The following is a 26,905-nucleotide window of genomic DNA, read 5'->3' on the forward strand; positions in this document are numbered from 1 at the left end:
TACTTTCGTTGCAGAATCGTGTGCGCACGTGTGAGACAAAATTAACATCATATCGTGTCGGGGAGTTATTTGCGCGTGATTATTATTAGTCTACAAAAAAGTGTGAGTTCAGGCGAAAACATTTATCCCAAGCAGTGGCGCAGATTTCGGTGTAAATTGGGGATGTCAAGATCTATTCTCGTCCCGGGCGCAGAAATCTTCAGCGACGACTCTGACCTCCTCCCCCTAAAAATTACACCCTCCCCGAAACGTTGTGAGCGGTTGCCAGCTTAAAATAAACCTCCCCCCTCCCCCCAGAGAGAAGCTAGTTAATCCGTCACTGACACCAAGTAGAAAAAAAACATAGCTACATTTTATATAAACCTTATTGTACGTGACAAATATGTGATTTTGTATCTTATACCAAGGACAGTTGAACAATCATTACCAGTGTATGGCACGTACTTGAAGTAGCCATTACATTGCAGAGTTCAATGTTTTGAAAAGAGAAGCAGCATTCATCCATTGTGACCTTACGACTCATCCGTACTGCCGAGTTTAAGACACTATATACTGTATAGTATCTTTAAAATAGATTAAATAATTACGAAGCAAGGAATCCAAGGCAGTAACAATTTTCGCGGATGGGCCAGAACCAACGCCTTCTTGCATATAAGGCCTGAGACTCGTGTACATGCAACGTCATCACTGGTAGGCCATGGACCACAACACGATATCAGCATTGCAGTCACAATTATGTTTTTTTTTAAAAAAAATCTCCACACACAAGCACACACACTAGAAATACTACGATCAAATCAAGACAAATTTCCGGCCATTTGCGACTGTAATGATATCGTGTTGTGATCGATGACCTACAGCTTAACCAAGACCGACCTCCGCGGTGGAGTGGTTAGCACAGCGCGCTTCGACTCCAGAGATCCCGGATTCGAATCCCGGCCAGGGCATGGGTGTTCTTTGTGACTGTCCCTTCATCAATTTGATCCTTATCTTCGCGATTAGTCAAAAAAGCAGAAAGGCGAAGTAAAATAAACGAAATCAATTAATCATTCAACCCAGATGAGAAGAACCGCGGCAAAACTCGCGAACTACATAAAAGTGGATAGTCATTTGTTTTCCCCTCTTCTGCCAGAGTGGTCCAGTGTTGCCATATGAATAGCTTCGTACGGTTTTCCTGTTCATGATGATACAAACATTTGGCACTGAATAAAGGTGGACTGTGGAACGCCACACATTTTGGCAACGCAGGGATAGGATTACATGCTAAGCACCTGATTGCATCGCCCACACTCCCTCCGTTCGCTTGTGGTTGAAAAGAAAAGTAGACGACAGCGCCACAGGGGTATTCTCATCTTGGTTAAGCTGTACAACCGATGACGTTTCATGAAAATGAAGTCTCTCTGCAGGCCTTGTATATAAAAGGATGCGTCGGGCCCACCATTTGCTTCAATTATTATATTTTATTAATATATTTCAGAAAATAGCAAATTAAAGTCGCCCCCAAAAAGTATTTACTAAAGTCGTCACTATTCCTTGTATCGAATCCAGGCTAAAGTATACACGTTTGTGTGTTTGTTCCCTAAGCCATATCATTCATCCTGATCACCCAATGAGAGAATGAATGAAAAGATGAAAGAAAAATACAATGGAACATTTATAAGCTCATCAGGGATCAAATCCAGAGACTAGGGGTGTGCGGGATCCCGAAAAGTCGGGACCAGGATTGGAGGGGGAAAAAAATCCCGTCCCGATCCCGACTTCGGGAAATGATTTCCAGACCTTTCGGGATCCCGAGCAGTCGGGAAATACCGAATGGTCATTTTAAAATGTCGTTTATTCTCGACGAATTCTGCAATGTAAGTTTCTGGAACTTATCGGAAATTGTTAGTTTTTAATCCAGAAATGCCAAAACAACCACTTAAAATGAAAATGACGTGTAGAACTCGAGATTTCCAGACCTTCGGGAAATTTCGAACATTTCCCGCTTTGTAGGGAAATTGCGAAATTTTCCCGTCCCGAATATCGGGATTTATAAAATTTCCCGTCCTGACACAAAACATTCTGTCCCGCACACCCCTACCAGAGACCCTTCTGATACGTATGTAGGAGTCGAACACTCAACTCGCTCGGCGTCGGTAGCCACAAATATATATTTGCCGAAGATTCTAGGTTCGAGTCTTGACCGTGTCCGAATCAGCAGTGCTGCCTCCTAGTGTAGTTTCAACTGTGGAATCCCCGTAACGTTAACGTCAACAATCAGCTCCAGTAAGTATTCTAATTGAGGGAATTGCAAACTGTGACTCGCAACGGCCTGTGGCGTCACCAGTGTGTGTCTGGCATGTCGCGTGTGCCCTGAACTGCAACATTCATAGGATATACTCCAAATTCTCAATACTCGAAAAAAAAGACGAATACATCAATCCACACGGGCCTCAACACCCTAAAATAATTCACAATGGATCAATTTATGGATACTTTGGCTCTAAATATTTACACTTACACTCCCCTAAATATGGACTCACACCCCTCAAGATGTAAAATTATGGATAAACCCTGGACTACACGGTGCAAGAAAACACATATTTATGTATTTGTTTGTATGTAGAGAGAGTCAGTCACATCTCATATCATTTTCCACACACAGTTCTCTAATTTTATTCCGATTTTGTTTTAATCTAAAAAAATACAAGCTAGTTATATAAAATGACTATTTTTTTAAATACTACCAATCGAATTTGGGCGTTTTAAAAAATGTTGAGTAAGGGGACGTCGCAAGGAAATTTGGCTGTGAAGGACGCATATAAAAAAAAGTTTTGGAACCCCTAATATAGTGTTTATCTAAGCAGTTTAAGGTTTAAATTTGTATTCGCCAAACCCCACACACATACACGTAACGTCATTTTTCGCAGCCAATGCCCTCTCACTATCGCTAATGGATCTACCTGAATATATACCTCTTGGAAAGCCGTATAACTGGGATACAAATTCACATCTAATAAAATAAATGGCTGTAGTAGTGAAAATATTGATACGATCTAAGGAAACAGGCCTTGATTGAAAAATTCAGATAGTATTATTTACAAAATAGTTGTATAGTGTTTATTGGAAATGTAAAGCATGATTAAATAAATAATTTAGTGATGAATGAAATGGCAATCCTTTTCGTGTAATGCAAAAGCAGTTCGGCTTAAATTCGAAATTTTTAACTGCCTGTTCAGTACACAATCACTGAATGCACCCCTTGCACACAGAATACTACATGAATTGGAGAGTTGAAAACGCCGGCTAGGGAGCAAAGACCTAACTTGTAAGAAGACATGCACACACATTCAATATTTTCTCAACCAGACACCAACCTTTCCCTATCGAGAAACAATATCCAGCCGTCCTCTGTTTCCAACCGAAAACCTGCCTGCATTCCAGCACAGCGCTTCCAACCTGCATCACGTCACTCGCACAAACACAAAGTTATTGTCCTTTCTTTTTTGTCGCAACCCTGTGCAGACAGCAGAAGAATGGAACATAGGAAGGGGACACAACACAAATTGCTTTCCGCGCTGCGCAACGCTAACTGGTGGCAGATCGTGGAACTAGAATTCCTTCCACTATGATCGTCCTTCACTTTAGCCGGAAGCCAAGTGGAACGGTAGAGGGCACCACGGGAGCATCCCAAACACCGTTAGTGTCAGTGATCGCAACTGACAAATTTACTTCCAAAGTTTAAATGTTCAAATGGAAATAATGTACTGAATTTGAGAAAAGTGTTGCAGTTTTTTAATGATTTTTCGTACTTGTGAAATAGTTAAACCGCGAACAGGACACGTGACTGGATTTTTGCCAAATATAGGGATAGTACAGGATATCAAATCCAGTGGCAACTCGTGACTTTTTTAAAGTGTAGGAAGAAATTATGGCAAACTGAGGAACGTTTGAAAAATGCGTTCAATTACAGTCGCACAAATCGCTCGTTCTATCCATTGCATTTAGAATGTTACCTGCAGGTTCACGCACAAGGTAGGGCAAGGGGCCCTTGCCCCCTTGAACTATGAATTTTTTTAATGTGAACCTATAAGAACCAACGAAAATAGTATTGACGATATTTCAGATTTTGCAAGAATTTCGATTTTGTCCCCTCTCCCTGTCGTGAGGATAATAAAAAGTGCTGCTTAAACTCTGAAATTATGCTAAATGCTTCTAAATTGTGCTAGGGTTTATTATTAATTACTTTTTTCGGATAACTGCAGTTTTAAGTTTAATTATGCATATACTTTACGAGTTTTGAATTTGCGATACTTATTATTTACTACACAGAATTGTGTAGAATGGCTCAACAAACTAAATGGTTCAGCATAGTGAAACGGTTTGAGAAAATGGATTGTTTATCCCTAACCTTCTATCGATTTACTGCCGTAAAATCTCCTCAGGAACAAAATCGACAGGATAAAGAAAAGATAGAGGATGGATTGCCGCATTGTTGTGTAAAAAAAAAGCGTGTCGCTGTGTATGCATACTCCCTTTTTTTTAAAAAAAAAGTCCGCTGGTGAAGTATAAATAAGATTTGGACGTAATTTTATTTATATTTCCTGAAAACGTATTCCTTTGAATTCGATTTCCCTCTCCCAGGGACTCGCGTTTGCAGATTATGCTAGATTTGACCATTATGCCAAAAGCAGGATGGGCCAACGAAGATCAAACTGTGCTACGCTTAATACAATTTTGATGGGGTTGGTACCACTGATTGAGGAACCTCTCGATGCTTCCTCGGTGGATCTTTAAAAACAGCAACCTTCCCTCCTTCCCCTTTTCCACTCCTCACCCATCTGTCTGTAGGATGACAGCCGATGTTCCTCAGCGAGCGGCAGCCAAGCCTGTCTGTCCATCGTCTTTGGGCTGCGGCTGGAAGGAGCGCCACCAGTCAACTCTTCACAGTAGCTATCCTAGTCAATTGTACGTACATTTAGCTCATAATTTTATAACGTGCATTATTATTAAACTCCTAAAAAAGTAGAAAACTGGAAGCAAGTATAAATGAACTGTAGGAAGTTCCTCACTTCCTACATGGAGGAATCGCCCCTGATCAAATCTAAAACTATATTGCGGTTAGTTGAACTAGCTTGTCGATGATGCATTAAATGAACGGGCAATTTGTACATACTCGACTTTGGGTGTTCTGTGTATGTCGTCATCAATTCATAAATTTCGTCTAATCGCTTATTCTCATCGTTGCAGTCAAAAGAGTCAGGAAAGCGACGCACTAAAATAACAAAAATCCAATTATTATCTTTACTGTCGTCTATTCTGGAATCTAGGGAAATGCGGGATTTTGAAAATTCGGTACCGGGTTCAGGAAAAAACAACCTGATCCCAACTTTTCAGAATCTCAAACAGACTGGAAATCCAAAATCGTGTTATTATCGATGATTTGTGTCTCAATTTTCTCGAAAATAGCATTTTCTTATTCCTGAAATGCAAAAACAAACCCTGAGGAAGAGTGAGGGGTACAATTAGAGTTGTTCGTAGTGTAGAGGGAAGTCGGCATTTAAAAACAAAAAAATCCGTCCCGATCATGTCACAAACAAAAATGTTTCCTTTCCCGCCCCTACAAGAATTATCTGAATTATGAAACAAACGATAATATGGTCAAGTAGACATTACTTCCGACGCTATCTCCATAGCAACCATAGCCATGAGTGTATACCAGTGGGTTGACCATAATTTACGAAGGGAGAAGAGTGCTTGTCTTACTTATTAGTAGCCAGCCATATATTTTGCCATATTTTCCAGCAGTTTTTTTTATTTTTTTTTATGAAATGCTGAGCCAACGTAAGGAGGTTGCCCCTTGGGCAAGTCACTGTTGTCCTTGCGTTCGCCATTGAAAACGAATCTATTACTCTTTTCCCCCTCTTGCTTCTCCTTCCTTCCTTCCTCTCTTTCGTTCTTCCTATTCCGTCTCTCCATCTTTCTTTTTATTTACTCTCTCGCTTTTTCTTCCTACCTATCTTTTCCCTCTTTTTCTGTATCTCTCTCTCTCTCTCTCTTTCCTTCGGTTTCTCTCTATATTTCTTTCCCTCTATTTCGGTCCCTTCCTTCTACCATTTCCTCTCTCTTTTCCTCATTTCCTTCCAATCTTCTATCTGTTTCACTTTCTCTATCTTCCTCTTTCATTATTTTTCATGTCTTTCTCTTTTTCTATTTCTACTACAAAGCTTTTCTGCCTCTGATAACGATGGAATTGAACTGACAAAAAGTATTATGGGACAAAGGCACGTCCATGCCTTACCCAGGGATCGAACCTGGGAACTCTGGTCTCTTAGTTCGTTACTCTTACCATTTCGTCATGGAGGCTAAAAGTCGAAGCCAATGCACGGAAATGAGCTCCCTGCTTGTCTCGGCTTCGTACCCACAATTTCCGTACATCTAATTTGAAAGGAAATATTCACGAACGATAGTAATGATGGTAATAAACAATTAATTATGAAATATATATAATCAACTTTTCAATGTCAACATTTGAGATCTCCATTTCAATCAAGCAAGGTGGATCAAGATCGAGGGAAATGATCCCCATTAGACCATTGAATTCTTCGCTACAGGCTTGTAGCTAGAACTGATCTCCGGGGGGGGGGGGGGGCTCACGGGTTATCAGGGGGGGCTTTGTAAACAAAGTCCATTATCCAAAATTTAACAGCCCTGCAGTGCTACTTTGGAGTCCTGAGGACCCCGGCGGATATGTTTTTGTGACTGCCACCAGATGGCTTTGCTCTGCATACTGCACATCTCTGTAGTTTCCTGGCATCTGGTGAGGAGTTTAGAAAAGTCATTAGTTTTGCAGAAAAGCCAGTAGTTTTCACACTGTTGAGTAAGTGGGGTCCTGTGGACCCCAAAGCACTGTTTATGTAACTTTTTTGTGGAAGTGTCCAGTGTGCAAGTTGTGCTCCAAATGTTCGTTCAAAGTGTCTTGAAAATGAACAGTTTATTCAGTTTTCTAAACATATGTTTTAAAAAAATTTCCTTAAAGGAGTGGCCAGATACATTATAGCTGCATTTTATATTTGGGGTCCTCAGGACCCCTAAATACCATTTACGTATTTCTTTTTAGCATGTAGCACTGAAGGGTTAAATGAAGATAATTATGTGCGTGGGGGTTAGGGTCACTAAGTTATATAAAATTTGGAAATATCATACAAATACTACATTTTTCTATATCTTTTAAAACATCGCTTGAAGTGTTAATTGACTGCTACTGAAATCATCCCTTACCACTAGACCTCGGATTTAAGGTTTTAACCTATTTTTTCCTTTACAGGTATGTAAGGAATAATAAGTTATGTCAGCGTTTTGTTAAACAACGGAACGACTGATGAAGTTTTAAAGTGCCTAAAAATCTAATTTGCTTGTTAGAACCTATTTTAGGTTTATGCGCCTAAATCAAGCCTTGTTTTAGGTTTTTATATTTTTTTAAAGGTTTTACAGGATTTTTATGTCACACAGAGGCATTTGCTTTGTTTGCACGAAAAAATTCATTGACGAACGTGTTTGAAACGTACTCTCTGACGATTTCCCTTCCTCAAAGTCCATGGTGATTTTTCAAAGCTCTAAACAAAGCAAAATGTCTGGTGCTACTGTTACCTGTACAATCCAAAGTGGTCTGATCTGTGTGGTCTTGCTCATTTCCGCGTCACTTCGTTGCTTTGTGGCATTCGCGCCTTGCAAACTAACATTTCAGCATTCAAGTTTGCATCACCGACTATGTTTTTCTTCAAAGATTATTTTCAGCATAGAAGATGATCCTCACAGACAAAATTGCGGAGTTTGACTGTGGATAACATGAAAAAAGATTGTCGCCTAACTACACGGCGAAGAGTGGATTTTAATAGCAAATTTCCAATGGTAAGTTCTGCCATCGCAGTAGGGTTAGGCCACACAGATAACGTTATGCAAGATAGTGCGTATTTCAGGATATAGATGTCTCATTTTCATTGCCGGTGAGTATATCTAATCAGCATTTTTCAGGAATTTTGAAATATTTAAGTTTTTTTTTAACCTACTTCAGGATTTTTCAAGCCTACACTGTTAGAAATTACCGTAAAATTTACAATATTTTACCGTTAAAAATTTAACAGCCTACCTGCAAATTTATAAAAACTGTGCCATCCGGTTTTTTATTTGAATTTTAATACTTCATTATTCATAAAGATAAAAAATGATTATAAATTACACTTGCTTACACGATAAATATATTGTTTAAAACTGAATTATTCAAACAAATTAATTAGGACAACTATGTAATAGCCATTATTATTATTACATGAAAAACGGTCACGATCATTTTTTTACACTCTTTACAGTGTAACTTAAGATTTTTAGGACCTATTTTAGGATTTTTAGAATCTATTTTAGGGTTTTTCGAACCTATTTTAAGAGCCTATTTTAGGAACCTTAAAGCACACTTTTTAGAACCTAAAAATCGGAGGTCTACTTACTACACACTCCATATTACTTTTGATGATACAGATATTTATATCACACAAGAAAAATGCACAATATTCATTCATACTTTTACCCCCGGCCGAAGCAATGAAACTCTCCTTCGTTTCCAAAACCGCAGATGCGGAGGAAATTTGCATGATGACGTCAAAGTCAGATATTTCTGTCTAAACGGGAGGTCGCAACAGGGACAGCGAAGGTCCAGATAAAGAAGCTCCCCAATGGAAGAACTTTAGTCTAGAGCAGAGAATCTTCTGAAGTGCCGCTACTCAGACTTATTCTCTCTCATAAATAAGATGGCCGAATCGAATAGTAGTTGCTATTCATGTTCTGTGAATTTATCCTTCACGAAAGTTGTGAGCAAAATATCATCTGCTGTCTACATTCTCACTCTTCACTTTAAACAAATTATACAAAATAGTTTTACCTAATGTCAAAGGGGCTCAGCCCCCCTGTCCCCTGCCTGGTTCGCCAGCTAATTTTCTTCATAGCGATTAACCGTTTAGCGCCTTTTTGAAATGTGTAGCTTGCTACACTTACATTTCAATGCAGTGAGTCAGGTGAACATTGCCGACGGGCAGGTTTCAGTCTCTTTTAAGCAGGCTTTTGTTCCCCAACTTCCTTTTCCTGTCCCCCCACATCCTTTCTCTCCTAAACCACTCCCTTGTGTCAAATCAAGTCCAGATAAAGCATATTTAGAGCTCTTTATCTGTGCAATCTAAAAAGGACGCCATTCGGAATTTCTGGAGAGCATGCTCCTAGCTACTCTCGAGGACAAATTCAGGTTAGTCAATGAAGTTCGTTCCTGAAGCAGATTGGAGGAATTTTATAACGGCCGGTTTTGAAGTTCAAAGTAACTTAACATGAGTATTGTTGGGAAAATTTAATACTGCACACACACACCTTAAGAATGAGAATGGAAATTGATCAATTAAAATACTTAGTCTTGTTAAAATGCATTTTTTACCAGTTTTGTCTCTTTATTTCTTCTTTGTTCTTGCCTTCGATATGGCACAATAATAGACTACTATGTCACTTCAGCGGACGTGCACACTGCTTGCTCGACTCACAAAGGTTCTTGGTTTGAGTCTCAGCCTGGATATTGGCGTTCCTTTGTGAATGCCCAATTTTATATAATCTTTGTTCTTCCTTGCGACGATTAGGTAAAAGTGGTTGAAAAGCTACATACATAAAAAACCTTCTCTTGTTCGCTGACGATAGCAAAATACAGAAATAGTAAAATCTCAAATTTCATTGACATGGCACTTCTGCAAAAGAAATTTGGATTCTCTGATAAAGTGGTGTGAATTATGGAACTTAAAACTTAACCATTAAAAATGTACCACGATGACCTTCTCCTTAAACAAAAACACATTAAATACTAAATATTTCATAAAAAATAATTGTGTTCAAAGAGTTGCCGCACAGAAGGACCTGGGTGTCATATTTGACGAGAGACTCTCCTTTTCTGACCACTCACTAAGGAGTTCCATGCGTATACTGGGTCTACTCTATCGTTTCACCGAAATAAACAACCTGACTCCTCTCAGCACTTCTTACAAATCTTTTCTTTCACCAGAAATGGAATACTGCTCTCCGATATGGTCTATGGCATACCCCTCAAATTTAGATAGACTAAATTCCGTTCTAAATTTCTTCCTGGCCATTGTTCGTCACCAAATTCCATCCACAAAACACTTGCCATAGCCCGAAGATGTTAAATATCCAAAATCCTCACGAGATACATAGACTGGCGGACCATATATTCCTGCATAAAATAGTGAATGGCAACATCAGAAGTGACCGCCTTCTTCAGGAAATTCCCTTTCGAGTGCCGCCCCGATCAACAAGAAGCACTCAACTTTTCGCTTCTCAGAAAGCAAGATTGTGCCTCATCCAGCGTTCACTGTTCCGTAGACTGCCCAGCCAATATAATGATCTTGACAAGTCAAATAGACATTTTTGATAATCTGGCACGTTTTAGAAGACTGTTGACTAAAAGTATGCGAGTCTCTTAACCACATGTAAGTTTAGTTCATGTTATTATTTTTGTTATTTTATGCTATTATTTTTGTTGTTATTTTCTGTTGTTAATACATTCCAATGTAAAATGGCTAACGCTGTATTTGAAATCTTCTATTAAATAAGTAAATAAATGAACAAATATACAACGATGCAAATCTTTTATCAGTGTTAAAGGTATCACAGGCAAGAGTGCATTTCATTGTCGATATATTTCTATTTAGACTACTAAATGTTTTTTTTTGTTTGTTGTTCATATTCTACGTTGCATTTGTGTCACTTTCAGATAATTGCGATGAAGAGGATCAATAATAAATAGCAAATGTGATAATGGACACTCGACAAAGAAATACTCATTCTAAGGCTGGGACTTCAAACCGGAACCTTCCGTGGCTAGATAGACGCCTTCAGTTACCGGTCTTGAGCTGCTTCTGATTTATCATAAACCCAGATGCCATTTCATGCAAATCTGATGTAATTTCACGTAAGCCAATAATGGTGTCATTATGTGTCAATCTTGTCATCGGCGCATAAAACTGCTAATACGATAGTCACTTTCCTTAATTCTAATGTTATCTACATTAATATCTGAACCTCGTACTGCACTCATTTGGAAACTTTATAGTTTCGCTCGAAAACTTAGGTTTGCAACCCAAACAGCCATGATCCTCACGACTAATTAAATTAAAAAGACCTCGCAAAATGGTTATATCATAAGAACAGAATGGACAACAGCACTCTAGTGTTTCGAAGAAAGTGAAAGATATTAATGAACAGTTTGGAACATTATAATAGTACCTGAACTCGGCAACTTTGGCTAGAAATCGCAAAAATATCCGGTGTGAGCCAACAAAATAAAGAAGAAGAAAAACTTTCCTCATGTTGTTAGCTACGATAAATAGATATGGGAAAAACTGCTTAGCGGTAATCCCAAGTAAAATATAAATAAATAAATAGCTACGATAGATAGAATCATGCCTTGGTTTACAAAAGTTCAAGGTACAAGGAATGTGTTAGTATTACTAAATCGTATTAGGTCAGGACATACAACTACTAAAAGTCATTTACAAAAGATCCGGATTGTACAAAACCCAAACTGTACATGTGGCAACAAGGAAGATATACACCATATCATATTTGAGTGTAATAGACACACATAAGAAAGAGAGACATTCTATAAATCTCTTATAAACTGTGAAATTCCTTTTCCCCAGTGTTTGGAATCTTTGATTTGTGAACCTAACCTTACAGTTGGATATATATTGTTATCTTTTTTTAGAAATTGTGGCTTAACTATTTAGTAGAAAAAAAATTATTGATAGTGTCTTTTAATAATAATGTACTAAAAAATGTAAGTTTATGTACAGTACATATATAGATATGGGAAAAACTGCTTAGCGGTGATCCCAAGTAAAATGTAAATAAATAAATAAATACGATAGATATGGGAAAAACTGCTTAGCGGTAATCCCAAGGAAAATGTAAATAAAAATGTTAGCTACGAAAGGACTGGCAATTCAATGGCGGAAATCGCTTATACCACGGCGGTAAGTGCCAAGAAGGAACAAGGTTTGTGAAATATTATGTGAAAAAAACAATAGCTTACCTGTACTTGCTGGTTTGGCCTTGGACAATTCCACGGTGAGCTCAGATTTGGAAGATTTCCTCACAAAAGCGTCTTGTGTAGGAGCTTCCGGTTCGTCGACGGTGGAGACCTTAGGTTCGACCACCGGTACCGGCTGAGGCACTCGCGTTGGCGACCTCGTTGGGGATCTGGATGGCGACCTTGTTGGAGCTCTGGTTGGCGACTTTCTGCTGGTTTCTTGACGGGGAGTTTCGGGCGACCTGGGCTTGGTGTCCTTCACCGCTGGCTGAACAATGTTGTCAGTGGCGACCGGTGAGGGTCTAATAGGTGTTCGCGGACCGTCTCTACGCACAATGCGAATCTGCGTACGGATTCTGCGTCTTTCGTCATAGCTTGCGGCGGCCTCCAACTGTAAAAAGAGTTAAAATGTTAATACTAGTATTAGTACAGTCAACGGCAAAGATAACAGTAGGCAAATTGTCAATCACCATTTTCATTACTCTTTATTCCGCACCCTGTGTTGTTTCAAGGAATGCATTTCTGTTTATACAAAGCAGATGTTGTCCTATGCCTAATGACGTTTTTACTTCAATTCATGATCATCACAGTGTGGAAAACGGACTGAATGAAAATGGTGATGGACAATTTGCCTACTATTTATTTTGCCGTTGGGTGTACCTTTTTTTTGGTAGTCATGTTGATTGATTGATTTTAAAAATCTAAAAGTGTCAACAGAATGGATACATCGTACTGTGTGCAGTGATGTGCCATAGACTGTAGAGTCTGGTTCGGGGCACACTCAGCTTGCAACAAACTCTAAAAGTAAATGCTAAAAGCTGTAAACCTGGCCCTCCTAATCAGTGGCGTGCCCAGGATTTTCGAAGGAGGGGGTTAGGTATACATTTTTAACTAGTCAGCCTTCATTTTACCATCTTTCCCTGCGCTTGATGTTCATTTTTTAGGAATACTGGGGCAAAAGGGGGGTTATAACCCCCACCAACCTCCTCTTGAACACGCCACTGCTCCTAATCTAACGTTGGCCAACAAGCTATATATACAGTTCCGCTTAGGTTAGGTTAGGAGGGCCTTCTTTCGTGTTTACTTTCTGATTTTCTCTTCCACTTTGTTTATTTTTTTCTTTATTCTTTCACTCTATCGATCTACTGTTTCTTCTGTCCCTTCTCTCCCTGACTTTATTTGTCTTACATGTCTCTTTCTTTCTCTGTCTCCGCCCCTGTCTCCCATCTCTCTTTCTTACTTTTTATGTTCATCTCTCCCTCCACGTCTTCATCTCTCCTCTCTCTGTCTGTCTCTGTGTGTGTGCGTTTATTTTGCTTCCTTACTTCTCTTTATTTTTCTGCCTCCCACTATAGTGTCTCTTTAATTCCCTCCCTTTCTCTACCCCTGTTTCTTTTTTCTCTCTCTCTTAAAATACTTTTCTTTTATCATAACATGATTATCATGGCGTCAATATATCTAACTTGAGGATACAGCTATACATTTGGACACCCCCTTGGAAAATACAATAAAAGGTATCTCTCTCACATACAGGATACAAGAAAACAAACAAACACGAAGAGACGGTGGTTGCAGACGCCAGGCTCTCGTTAGCTTTGAACCGAAGTCCAGTCAGCGGTTAAAGCATTATCTTAAAGCAAAATTTCGCAACGTTTCTTGTTGAAGTTCCGAAATGTACGAAATTTTTCAGGACTATATTATTTTCCTACAAAAAATAGATGTTGCTATTTTTTTGGATTTAACGATTTAATTTTTCATGGTTCGGATCCCACTTTATAACTGTGAGTCCAGTTACGATTAGCCTAAACAGAACATAAAGTGGACATCAACTATTCAAACTCAAGCACAGTGGCGTGACCAACGGGGGTTGGGGGCCCAGTATTCCTAAAAAAAAAGAGAACATGAAGTGCAGGAAAAGATGGCAAAATGAGTGGTGACTACTAAAAAATGTATACTTAACCCCTTCCTTTCGAAAATCCTGGGCACGCCACTGCTCAAACAACTACGTATATTTTCAAATATACTCCTCTTTGCTTCATTAGTATAATTCAATGAACAAATAAAACTTTAGGGAGGCGAGTGGCAAGACTGCTACTTCCTCGGTTATCATCATCTTGCCAGTATTGAATATTGTTTTCATTAATTATTGCATATTTCTTGATCTACGCTAATCTTTTGCGACATATGAACACACATGTTTTTTTCAGCTCGATAATTAAATTCTATGTTATTTGATTATTCTTGAACGTGTAGCCTTCGCACTGCTCTTTCTGTGGAACGATGGCTTTATTGACGTAGTTCCAAAATCGTCCGTGCAGCTGGCGCCACCTCTCCAAGCGAACACTAAGCAGTTCAAAAAAATGTCTGCAGATGGAAGCACCATCAAACATCAAACATTGTGAGGGATTCTCAGTCTTAATCTCTTTCGAATTTAAAGGATAAGCGAAAAGAGGCGCAATTATCAAATTGGAATCGAAGTTAATTACTTTAATATTTTCTTTGACAAATTATAAGCACACAATAGCGTGTTTACAAATTTATCTTGTTTAGTTACACTCTCCGGAGTCAGATCGTTATTAGTGGAGTAATGGCTTATAACCAGGATGAGCATAGAAAGGCAGTGGCGTCGCGTACGGTTCGCATACGAGTGTTCACAATAACATATGTATACTGAATGCAGATTTACTCCTTCCCCTTGTAATTTCATGTTCAATTGAAAAAAATAGAATAACAGTTCAATTTATTTTCAAAAATTTCCCCCCAAAATCACGCTATATTTGAAGTAATACAAGAAGGACCTAGGGGAAATTGTCCCTCTCCTCCTTAAAATCCGCCAGGTTTAGCGAATTATCGCTAAAGTTTGCAACTATGTAGCACAGACCTTTTTCGAATCCCCCTAGACATGCCTTGTATATGCTGCACTCTGGTGCCGAATGTAAGGAGTATTGTCGCTTGCATCAGTGTTCGCACAGCGAAGCGAACATTTTCGGGGTATAGTGGCCAACAGCCCCTTAGTTGTCAGCTCTATGCAACACTCGCAGCAATTGTGTTAAAACGCCCTCCGTGGAACACCGTGAGAGTCAGTGTTACCAACTATCTAAAAAAAAGTTATCAGACGTGAAAGAAGTCATGTCAGAGTAAATTTTGTGTATATACTCGCACATCCAACAGTATTTTTTCGAATAAAAAATATATGTGTGTGTGCATTTAATATGTACGTAATTTAAGATACATGAGTGTTCACGTGCTCATGCGAACATTATCAGGCGACGAGCCTGTCGATAAAAAGGCAAAAAGCACCGAAAAATACAAAAAAGCCTTTTTTAAATAGGCACTTCGAACTAAAATAGGAAAAAAAACGACATGAAAGAGTTTTTAAATGTAAAAGCCTACATTTCCTGGCCAAAGGGAAGAAAAGGCAATTTTGGGCATATCTTCAGCCTTGCATAAAAATGTAAAACAAATCTCAGAGTTCAGCCAACCCAATGATTTTCACAAGTTGGCGCTACTGAAATCTACCTTTATAATTAAAGACTGTACCAGGCACAACTATATATAACCCAGTATATCTGGAACTCAACAATAGATGGCACTGTAGAATATAATTAGATAATTGTGATTTCATGCAGTGTGCTGCTCTATTTGAACACATTCTTACTTTCGTAAAGTCTTAGAATTTTTGTCTTTTAAGACATAAATATTACATTGACAAACATCAAACATCCTTGCTCAAAACAAAGTGAAAATAAAAATACTTCTTGTAATAGTTTTATGGGTTGTCTCTATGTTTCTTAAAAATGGAGCATACGCATGTCACAGATAATGAATGATGAATGGTTTCTATATTTGCAATTATATTAACATTTGACTGCGTTATCTGAATAAAAAATCCTTGTATATCGTATCTTCAAAATTTTATCACGAATGTTGGCTTAATGATAAGTATTATGCAGTAGTGTACCCTGTTCTCGCCTAGATTTGTAATGTATTTGGTATTTCTATTAATACGTGCGAATATTTTATGTCGCTCGGCGATGTAAACCATCGGGGTGTACACACCCAAGAGCCAACCTCTTCCATGCAGCAACTGCATTTTGCTGACTACCGAGGCGCTGGCGTCTGGACTCGCAGCCAGTATAATCCTCTGTGGTGTCGTTCATCCCTTTCATCTTGTCACTATTCATCCTCATCTACGCGATTAGTCGGAAGAGCGTAATAGTGACGAAGGTATCCAAGACTCTTCACCTCTCGCAAATCAACTGCATCGTCAATTCATTGACAACACGTAGCACAAATACAAAATTTAATTTGAAGCTCAAAATGTACTTTACCGCCCTCAAAACAATAACAGTTTGGTTTATGGAACAAATGTGACTCTATTCGCCATTACAATTCCTTTATCTCCTTGGCCAATGTATACTTTCTGCTGGTGACGTCAGGATTTATGTATTCTCCACTTCAAGGGGCACTGTTTAAAATACACACACTGAGAAAATAGTGTTTATTAGGCTCTAAGAAAGGAAAAGAAAGGAGACCAAATATATGTATTGATGGGGTGAAGCTCATGCGAAAGGAAGTGTAATATCTAAACTGTAAACACACGTAAATTTCTCTTAAAATGAACTTCAGTAATTTTTATGGGCAAAGATAGGAAACATTTTGTGTACAATAATACACAATACTAATCATGTTAAATCGTAAATAGTGTCATCATCATTAAACTGTAAACAAACATGGCAGCTGATATTTTGCAAACTGTCATTAAAAAATTCCCAATATTCAGACACAAAGACTATAAAAGTATTTTAAGTTATAATTATACAGCACATACAGCATTTTCAGTGATAGAAAAGTTACTGAAATTATTAGTTTCATTAACACACTCAACAAATATTTCCATAGCAGGTTCATACAGTGCCTTTCATTGTCGAGTCTTCCGTGGAGCGGCGGCTAACACGCCGGGCGGTGGGAGGGCGTCTGCCGGCATTTAGACCATCTGTATGCTGACCTTGGCACTGGACGCGTCAGTGCAGATAGCTAGTGTCCAGTTTGCAAGTGTTTGTGAAGTATTAAGATGATTTATTTTACGTATTACTGGTGATTTTCTGCAGCTTATTAATGCCATGCTACTCCTACAATTGAAAACAAGGTGTTTTTTCTTTGTATGACTATAACTTCATTATAAATTCTTGTATAGGCAAGTTAGAAGGCGTCCCAGATGTTTCTGTTTCATACAGAGACAGTGTTCGAAAACTTGAAGAAATTTAGAGAAACAAGGTCTGTTCTTGACAAAAAGGGAAGGGTGAAACGGCGTGTGCTTACTGGGGAGAAACTACACGACGTTGGAGCATGATTGGTACGCACTTTTCAAAAAACCCTCCGGCGCCTTGCACAAGAAACAGACATTTGCATTGGCGAGCTACCAAGCTTTTGAATCTGAAGCCATACATTAGAAGAATTGAAAGAACACATCAGGAGATAATCTGAAGTAATTTCGGAAGAGGACCTGCTTGTGTTACTGAAAATTTCCTTAAATATATGCCGTAAATGTGTGGATGCAGGAGGACATGATTTTCAGCACCTCTTGTAACAAGGGTAATTGTACGAGCTTATTTCATTACATAGCTAGCGGTTCCATTTACGCGGATGTAGCATCCAGTTTGCCGGCAGACGCGCTCTCGCTGCCCGGTGTAATAGCCGCCGCTCCGCGGAAGACTCGATCGTGAAAGGCACTGCATATAGAGTAGCAGAAACAGAAAAAAAAATAGATATTTACAAATTACTTTTTATTTGCTGTAATCAAATTGTTGAAATATTTTACAGGGCTGTTTACTAGAAGAAGCGTTTCTATTAAAAAAAATATTGTGTATGGTACCAAAAACCATACAAGTAATTTTAAACCCCTTTTTTTAAAATCGATTTAAATTTCTTAAAAAATCCGATTTAAATCAAAAATGATTATTTCAAATAAAAGTTCATGATTTTCATCCTACCTGAGACAAATAGTACAGTTCAGTGTACTTACCATTCTCTCCAGCAGGACGATGTCTGTGATTTCCTCGATAGAGATGGAAGTGGTGCTCTCCTCCATCGTTTTCCTTGTGGTTGTCTCGGTAGCGCGTTTCTCTACCTTGTTCACAAGAGCTTCCACCCTGCTGCCGCTACGGTTCAGTGTAGGAACCGTACGGTCGCTAGATCGTCGTCCTTCCGGTGCGGGACGGCTTGCATCTGAAGACTGTTTTGCTTCTACGTCATCAGTGGGTTTAGTATCTCTAGGCTCGCTCTTATCTCTCCTGGCCGGTGAAGTGTCTCGCGGTGTATCGTTCTCATCTACAGATAATGGTTTATCGTGAGAAACTTTACGAGGAAGTGTGCTGGATTTGTTTGGAGGCGACGGTGTTTTTTCAGGAGTTGCCTCCGAGGGTTTTCTGCGAGGTTCCTCCTGCGGGCGGCGGTTGGAGAACACCTTGGACGGGCCGAACGGTGTTTGTCTTGTGGTCCAGTTACCCTCCTTGGGTGTCCTGGTTGGTGAACTGAGTCTTGGAGACTCGTACGAAGGTTTACGTGGAGATTCCACCACTGGCCGACTTGACGAGGTTCTCTGGGGAGAAACGGTTCTGGGGGATTCCTGTGAAGGTCTTCTGTTAGGAGCGGCCCTGCTTGGGGATATCTCCCTCGGGGAATCTTGGGAAGGTTTCCTCTGCGATCTGGTCGGAGATGTTGTTCTCGGTGATTCCTGAGACGGTCTCCTGACAGGAGATTCTGCCTCCTTGGAAACTCGTCTTGTTGGAGAAACGGACCTTGGAGATTCTACAGACGGTTTTCTCTTGTATGACGTGTCAGGCCTGGTAGGAGATGATGTTCTAGGAGATTCAGTCTCTTTGGGAGCCTTAGGAGCACATCTGATCGGTGAAGTATGTCTTGGAGATTCAACACGTCTTGTTGGAGACACGGACCTTGGAGATTCTATAGACGGTTTTCTCTGGTATGACGTGTCAGGTCTGGTAGGTGATGTTGTTCTAGGAGATTCAGTCTCTTTGGGAGTCTTAGGAGCACATCTGATCGGTGAAGTATGTCTTGGAGATTCAACAGACGGTTTTCTGTGGTATGTCGTCTCAGGCTCTTTAGGAGACGTGCTTGGGGATGTTGTCCTTGGCGATTCCTGGGAAGGCTTCCTACCAGGTCTAGTTGGAGTCTCAGGTCGTCCAGACTCTTCAGGTTCCTCGCCATACCTAGTAGACTCAGTTTCAACACTACTAGCAAAGAGAGAACTCTGTGTGGTCTTAGACGTGATGTCTCTATCTATAGATGATCGCGATATCTTTCGAATCTCATCATCACTCAAATCATCCGTTTCCATAGGCGTTGTAGGCCTTTCATAAGTAGGCTGAGGCCTGCTAGGACTCAGACCTCTCCTAGCATGGAATATGGATGGCCTGCTTAAGATATCAATCTGCTTAGGGCTTGAAGGGCTCTTGGCTAGCGTTTCAAACATACTCCTAGCTTTCTTCACTGCGCTTGGACTGTCCAAATTATCTGTAACCTCCGGCTCAGCCTTAGGCTTAGGAGACACTTTGGTCTTCCCAAGTGGTATTCTTGTGAAACGTGTCACCCGGTCAGCTACTGTCAAAGAAGATGGCTCGGTGTCTTCTGAATCGTCCTCGAGTTTAGGAGCTGTAGGAGCGGGCTGTACGTATATCTCTGTGGAGAATCTCCTTGGTTTGTCTTCCTCAACTCTTTCAGGCCTCTCAACCGCATACTCGTCTTCCCTGGTGTCCACAGTTTTCAACGATGTGACATTTTCAGAAACATCTACACTCGCAACAACTTCGTCTCTACTATACCTTCTGACATCATCGAATTGCTGATTTATATTGGATTTGTAAGTGTGACGCACCATACTATCAGGTGATGTTTCTCTAGACTTCACTGTATGATCTATAGAACTGTCTGTGTCATACTTCTCTGTAGAAATTGTCAACTCAACATCAGAGGTATCTCTGTAAATGCCCTTGTCGTCGCTAGCAATTTCTTCTATTGTTACACCTTCGAAACTCTTTCTGTCTGTCTCTATGTAATATCTTGGGCTATCACTCTCATCGCTACTGCTTGTGGCATCGTCTCTTTCTGAATATCGCAGTCCCCCGTTCACTTCTGTGTTGGTGAGTGTTGTTAGTGTGATTTCGGTTTTGGACACTTTTCTGGTGATATCTGTCGGTTTCATTACCGTTTCCTTCTTTCCAACATCGTCCTTCCCTCTGATGGGTTTCTTCGTAACCTCCGTTGTGGATGGTTGTTTTGGTGTTGTTCTTGTCGTGCGTGTTGTCTGGGTAACAACAGTACCGCGCACTGAAGGAGACTTCATTTCTGGCCTCGAAGATTGTTTTGTAACCCTCGTGACTGTTGTTCTCGTTTCAGTGTCTTTCTTCAGAGACCTGTTGCTGTCTGTTCTGCTGTATCTGTCCGGTTTATCTGCTGGTCTTCTAGACAGAGGTGAACTTTCTGCGGGAGATTTCTTTACAGGTATCCTTTGTGGTGTCGATTCACGAGACTTAGGAGAAGCAATGTCTCCCGTCTTTGGCCTTCCTATGCTAGACTGTGATGGTGTTCTTTTCTGAGGCTGCTTGTCGGTAGCCTTTGGACGCCCTATGCTCGATTGCGATGGTGTTCTCTGTTGTGGTGCTTTTTGAGTATCTGGTTTGCGTGTTACCCTGGTAGGAGTCTCAGTTCTTTCCCGAGTTGACTCTGGTTCCCTTCTACCTGGGATTTTTGAATATCCTGGAGACTGGATCTTAGATGTATGTGTGGCAGTTCTTCTCCCCACTGTTGTTTCGGTTTGCTTTTGTTGGCTCTTTTCGAACTTGCTCCTAGCCAAACCAACACGTGAAGTTGTTACTGTGGCTTTCGGCTTGGGTTGCTTAAGAGGTTCCTCAGAGGTTTGAGATTTAGGCTCTCTGACATGGGGTTGCTTTGTTTCAACATCATCTTGGACGGTCACACTATAGTCGGTAATATCGGTGGTTTCCAACTCCATTGAAACATTATGTTTCTTATCCAGCATCGCATTAACGTTTGTCAAACGTGTTATGGATGGTTTATTACTGAAGTTCATAGTTGTTATTGAAGATAGAGATACAGGCTTATCGTCAGTGTCTTCATTAGTGTATGTCGTGTCAGTTTTGCTGAATTCATGAACGTACACTCCGCTACTCTTCCGTTCTTCTGAGACAATGATGTCTTCTTCATCTTCGTCTACCTGTTTGAATTCCATATCGAATTCCACTGGTTTTGCCAAATCCAGTGTCTTCACTGTTTCTGGGCTGGATGCTGAGAGCGATCTGTCTGTATACTCGTCGTCCGTGTTGTCCAGTTGCCTCCTAGGGCTCTCTCGTGGTGTTCTAGCTGGAGAAGTTCTCAGAGGTTTCTCGTTGCTTGGTTTGCCAATAGTAGTTGACGGACTAGGCTTTGCTGCAGCAGGTTCATCTGACTTTGGTTTCTTCTTGTCTGGTCTGCTAACAAGGTAAGATGGACGTTCAGGTTGTTTATTCTTTCTGTCAGTGTCTGAACTAGGCCTTCGTCTCTCTGGACTCGACGAAGGAGATCTGGAACTTCCTTCCAGTGGCTGCATTGTTCCAGTCTGCCTTTCTGGACTATGTCGAGATGGTTTACGGTATAAAAGCTTATCAGTTCCAGTTAAGGATTTTCTTACCCTCTCCGGGCTGGTAGACGGTGATGATCCAGAACTCTGTGGTGCTTGGGGTCTCTTCAAGCTAGTTAGAGACTTTCTGGGCCTCTCTGGGCTAGACGATGGAGACCTTGGAGTTTCTTGGGTTGCTATTGGTTTACTTGACCTACTCGGACTTGTTGATGGTTTTCTTGATCTATCCGGACTTGAGGAAGAAGATTCTGAAGTGTTCTTATGCTTGTTATAAGCATTAACTGGTTTTATAGCTCTCTCTGGGCTGGAGGATGGAGATCTAGATGTGCCATTCACTTCCCTCTGTTTCTTGGACGGAAAAGTTGGTTTTCGAGTTCTCTCTGGACTCGTTGAAGGTGACCTGCTCGAAGTAGTATTCTCTGATGGAGAATGGCCTCTGATGGTGGGTTTAAGTGGCTGACTTGGCGATTGACGTCGTTCTTGAGGCCTGTCCGGAGATACGAAATTCCTTGGCTTTTCTGACGATGGAGAAGTGGTTCGCCTTGGCGACTGTCTTTCAGGGCTGCTTCTTGGACTGTTCTTGAGGGACAATGTCGATATTTTCTTTTCTGGTCTCCTGGTCTTCGGTTCATCTTCTTTCCCTTCGACAGGTTTCTTGGTGATAGTTTTCTGTGGTGCTACACCAGAGGACTGTTTCCGTGGTCTCTCTGGACTAACAGATGATGGTTTTGGCACTTCCTTCGTGCTAGATGTTTTTCTTTTCGGTTCCTCCTTTTGTTTGGACGCAAGCTTAGTATCTGATACTTTACGCGTTATATCTTTTCTTACTTCCACTTTCGTTTGGGAGGTTCTTGCAGTCACATTTATTTCGGTATTTCGAGTATCATTTATTGGCGATCTTCTCTCTGGGCTTGTTCTTGGCTGTTTTAGGGACGATTTTCGTTCAGGTGGTTGTTTAGCTGCTGGTTTACTTGTTCTATCTTCAGGCGCCTTTTGAGGCTTGTCCTGTTCTGAGATCTCAGGTTTGAAATTCGAACTTCTTGTTGGTTCTTCAGAGTCATCCTCTGTGACCGGAATATCTCCACGAGTTGGTTCGTCTCTGGATGGTGATGTTGGATACCTCTCACCGACTGGGACCCTATCTGGACTTGTTTCATGCGACCTTCGCCCAGCCATAATCACTGAGGTGGTTACATGTTCGCTGCTGATGTCCACAGAACCTCTATTTGTCACGGAAGTATCGTCACGGACTGTATGAAGTTTATCTGTATCAGATATCCTGTGTTCTTCAGTTGATTCCAGATCAAGTGAAACCGCATCAGTTCGCCGTTTGAGTTCAGTTTCATTTGATACTACACGAGTAGTGTTGTAACAAGAATCGTAATCTTCCCTAACAGTTGTCTGTCCTGTTACAACTGACACCGCGTGGTCTTCAATTCTAGTCACACCTTCAGCCTCTGGTTCTTCCTCGCTTGACGAGCTGGAACTGTCTCTTGTTCTCTTAGTCTTCTTCGTAGAGATAGTAGCTCGAATGTCAACCTGTTCTTTCACTTCATTAACATTGATTTCGTCATCATCGATACCATCTCTTGGGTTCATCGGAACACTCCTTTCTGGGCTAGATCTAATAGGAGATTCTTTATCGATTGATTTTGTTGTTGTTGTCTTCGAAGGCGAATCCCTCCCTGTGGGTTTAGTTATACTCTTACGGTGTATACTGTCAGTCGATAGCTTTCTCTCGGTAGCTGACCTAGTAGGTTTCTGATAGCTTGGTGTATTGCCATCCGAGGGAGTTTTATCAGTTGTTCCTTGAGATGGATACTCCGTCAACGGTTTCCTTTCTGGGCTTCGTTTATCGGGTCCCTCTTTGACTTCTGGTCTGCTCGATTTCCTAGTTGGTGATTCCTTTGTGGGACTACTTCTAGCCGGGTACTCGTTTAGGTACTTACGATCTGGACTTGTTGATCCAGAGGAAAGCCTTGAGGTCTTCTGAGCAGACCTGTCAGGAGATGTTCTTGCAGGGCTTGTTCGTGCTGGATACTCATTCAAGGGCTTCCTCTCTGGGCTCAGCCTGACTGGAGAACCGTCCTTACTATCTCTGGCTGGACTTGCTCTTTGAGGGGATGCTCTGCTAGGGCTAGTTCTGTCTCTGACGGCAGGTTGTCTGTTCGGACTTGACGACGGCGATCTGCTGCTACTATAGCCATTGATGGTGTCCCTGTGAGGGCTTCTTCGGCCAGGAGACCCTCTGTCGCTTGCTCTATCTGGGCTTGCCCTGGGGGATGCTCTGGGAGTAGCTGATCTCTTAGGGCTACTTCGGCTAGCGGTTGTAGACAACTTCCTCTTTGTGGTTGATGTGCTTCTCACGTTTACTTCTTGAATCTTTCTCTCCGGAGATTTTGTTGGGGATGTTCTATCGCGCGTGATGGTTTTCTCTGGGCTGGATCGTGCAGATCTTGTGGGCGAAACTCTTACAGAGTCTTTCTCAAGGTTTCTTCTGTCTGTGCGTGTTGTCTCGCTGAATCTCGTCGAAGTGCTGGAAATAGATTTCACGGACCTTGTTGGAGACACTCTTTCCTTACTGTACGTGTCTGATGTCAGTACCGAATCTCTTGAACGTGGCCTTTCGGGACTACCCCGAGAACATCTCCTGGAATCTTCCAAAGAAGTTTTGGAGGATGATCTGGTTGATGAATCGTACGCACTAGAAGATCTCAATGACCTTGCAAAGGTTTCGTGCGTTGGACTCACATCAGTGCTGATTCTCTTCTGCTGATATGTTATCTCTATGGCATCTCCTTTGCCTTCCCATTTCGTTGTGGATTCTGTAGCATTGACAACTTCTACTACTTCCGGTTCTCCACCGTCCTTCACTTCAATCCTACCATGCTTTGTTACAGAATACGACTTTGCAACTCCGGATGATACTGTTTGCGGTTCATTGTCCTTCAGTTCCCTGGTTATTACAGTAGTCACTTTACTGTTGTCGTAGTCAGTGTTGTCTGTAGCTGCTCCTGCCGTAAACACAAACTCCTCCGTGTCGCGAGAAGAGCCATTTTGTTTCTTTGAGGACACTACGGTCCAGTTGCTGTCACGAGTTGTATCAAAGGTTGCACAGGGACTTACGGGAGTCGAACCGGCGTTTTCAGCAAGGAAAGAGTCCAGTTTCTGGAGCTCCTTCATGATGGATACTTCCACCTTCTTCTCGGATTCGTCACTGCGTGCCTTGGCGCTGGTCTCTTGGATCCTGGAGGAACTTGTCTCTTCGGTGACAGTGTCTTGGTTCTTCTTGTCGCCGGACGAGTCCCTGACTGATATTTCCGCAATCACAACTCCGTCACTGTCTGTCCCTCTTCTGACATGAGAGCTGCTGCTGCTGGTAGATACTACATTGGTGCTACGACTACTAGTAGAGCTTCCCGTGCCACTGGTAGAGTAGATACTGCTAACCGCCTGCTTGCTTGAAGTGACCATTCTCGGCAAGCGTGATTTCTGGTCGGTGTGGTATCTCGTCACGGTGACGCCCTCAGGAGCGTCATCGGTTTTCACAGTGGTCACCTCGACAATTACGTCACCGTCACCAGTGTTGCCAGAGTACTGGACTGTTTTCTCCTCGTACCATTGCTCGTTATCCTTCCTCGAGCCTCCGTCGTGGAATTCGCGAGTTGGCGATTCTGAGTCTCTGATCTCCTTTGATTTCATTGTCAGGAAACCCTCATCGGCTAAAGATTGGGAGTGAAGAGCGTATCCGTTAGACTTGTTGATTGTCTCGCTAGCTGTCCCGGTCTCCATGATATTCTCAACGTGTTCCGAACTTCTTCGGTCGTTTCTCTCGTTCTCTATCACTTGCTGGTATCTTTCGCTCCTCTGCCTCATCCTGTCCGTCAAGGAATCTTGAGAACTGCTGGAGATTTCCATGATGTTCTCGCTACCTCCGTCGCCACAGCATACTCCCTGCTTGTACGTCTGCCTCACCACGATCTCATCCTCTTGCCGATTTCGTCGCCTGGTCTCGGGGCTGTTTAGGATATCCGACGCCACTTCTCCGGTGGTGTAGAACTCTTTCAGTCTCTGCTCGCGAAGGCGATACATCCTCCCTCTGATTTCCTTCTTCCTTCCAAAGTCATCTGTAGATTGCCACTGTAAAGGATAAGACATAATAAGAACTACAACGCTACAGCAGACATTCACAATATGTTACCCCCACACCCCCTATACGCCTTCATGGCGCGGTGCTATGCACTTTACTTTTTATTTAACACAAACATATGATGGGTTCATATTTGGCCTCCCAGTCGTGTATATAAACTCAGAAATAACGGCTAAGGTTCTATATTGAAGTCTACGATAGCTCCGGTTCATGTGTGTCCTTTTATCTACTTTATCTAATCGCTATTCCAAATCACCTAATCACCGACATTGTTGGTCCTATTTACCCAACACAACTAATTAAAATTATGAACAGTCGTCGAAAAATAAGATATAGGACCTTCAATCACGAACCTCATTTCACTGATTTGTCCACACACAACCAACATCCTCTAACACTCCCTAAAAGAAGAAAGGGGAATGAAGAGAGAGAGGGAGAGAGAGAGAGAGAGAGAGAGAGAGAGAGAGAGAGAGAGATAGAGAGGGGAGAGAGAGATAATGCACACAGAGAGGAAAGAATACTTTCATTGTTTGAAATAAATGAAGAAAACTTTTCTGATATTTGCTTTGACGATATATAAATTAGTATTCATCAGTACCAAATACTTTTATTACTGGTGCATATTAGACCTAATAATTGGTCAAAATTACCAAATTTTGTAATGGTTACCAATTATTTTGTTTTTGGTTGCCAAAAGCCTAACCAAAAATGTGTTTTATTAATTCAAATAAATAAGTGTGTTTCTGTGTAATGTATAAAACTCATAATGTCTACATTGATACCTACCTACCCACACTAACATATATGCTTATATTTTTCTGTACTTGGACATGATGCTACATTTGAACATAACCGAATGAAGTAGAAAAATTACTCTACTTTACCTATTTCTATTCTTTTTTGTGTGTTTGTTTTCTACTTCTCTATCTCAACAATAAGGATAAGTGATGAGGGTTAGGTGAAATAAGTCGTAGAGTAAACAACA

The 26,905-nt window shown here is 41.1% G+C and overlaps 1 protein-coding gene across 6 annotated transcripts in view; it reads right to left on the reverse strand.

Moving 5' to 3' along the window:
- LOC145988882 (uncharacterized) overlaps nucleotides 1-26,905 on the reverse strand; it is a 273,840-nt gene that overhangs the window by 180,797 nt on the left and 66,138 nt on the right. For all 6 annotated transcript variants that reach the window (XR_014441799.1, XM_083124157.1, XM_083124155.1 and 3 more), the window contains exons 3-4: nucleotides 18,138-25,910; nucleotides 12,116-12,503 (exon numbers count right to left, since the gene is read on the reverse strand). Coding sequence is in view for 5 of the 6 variants with exons in the window: in XM_083124157.1 (XP_082980283.1) it covers nucleotides 12,116-12,503; nucleotides 18,138-25,910 (8,161 nt within the window). In the remaining variant the exon portion in view is untranslated. The remainder of the gene's footprint in view (nucleotides 1-12,115; nucleotides 12,504-18,137; nucleotides 25,911-26,905) is intronic.

The sequence above is a fragment of the Lepisma saccharinum genome, chromosome 6, assembly GCF_977018435.1.
Source record: "Lepisma saccharinum chromosome 6, izLepSacc3.1, whole genome shotgun sequence".
NCBI lineage: Eukaryota > Metazoa > Arthropoda > Insecta > Zygentoma > Lepismatidae > Lepisma > Lepisma saccharinum.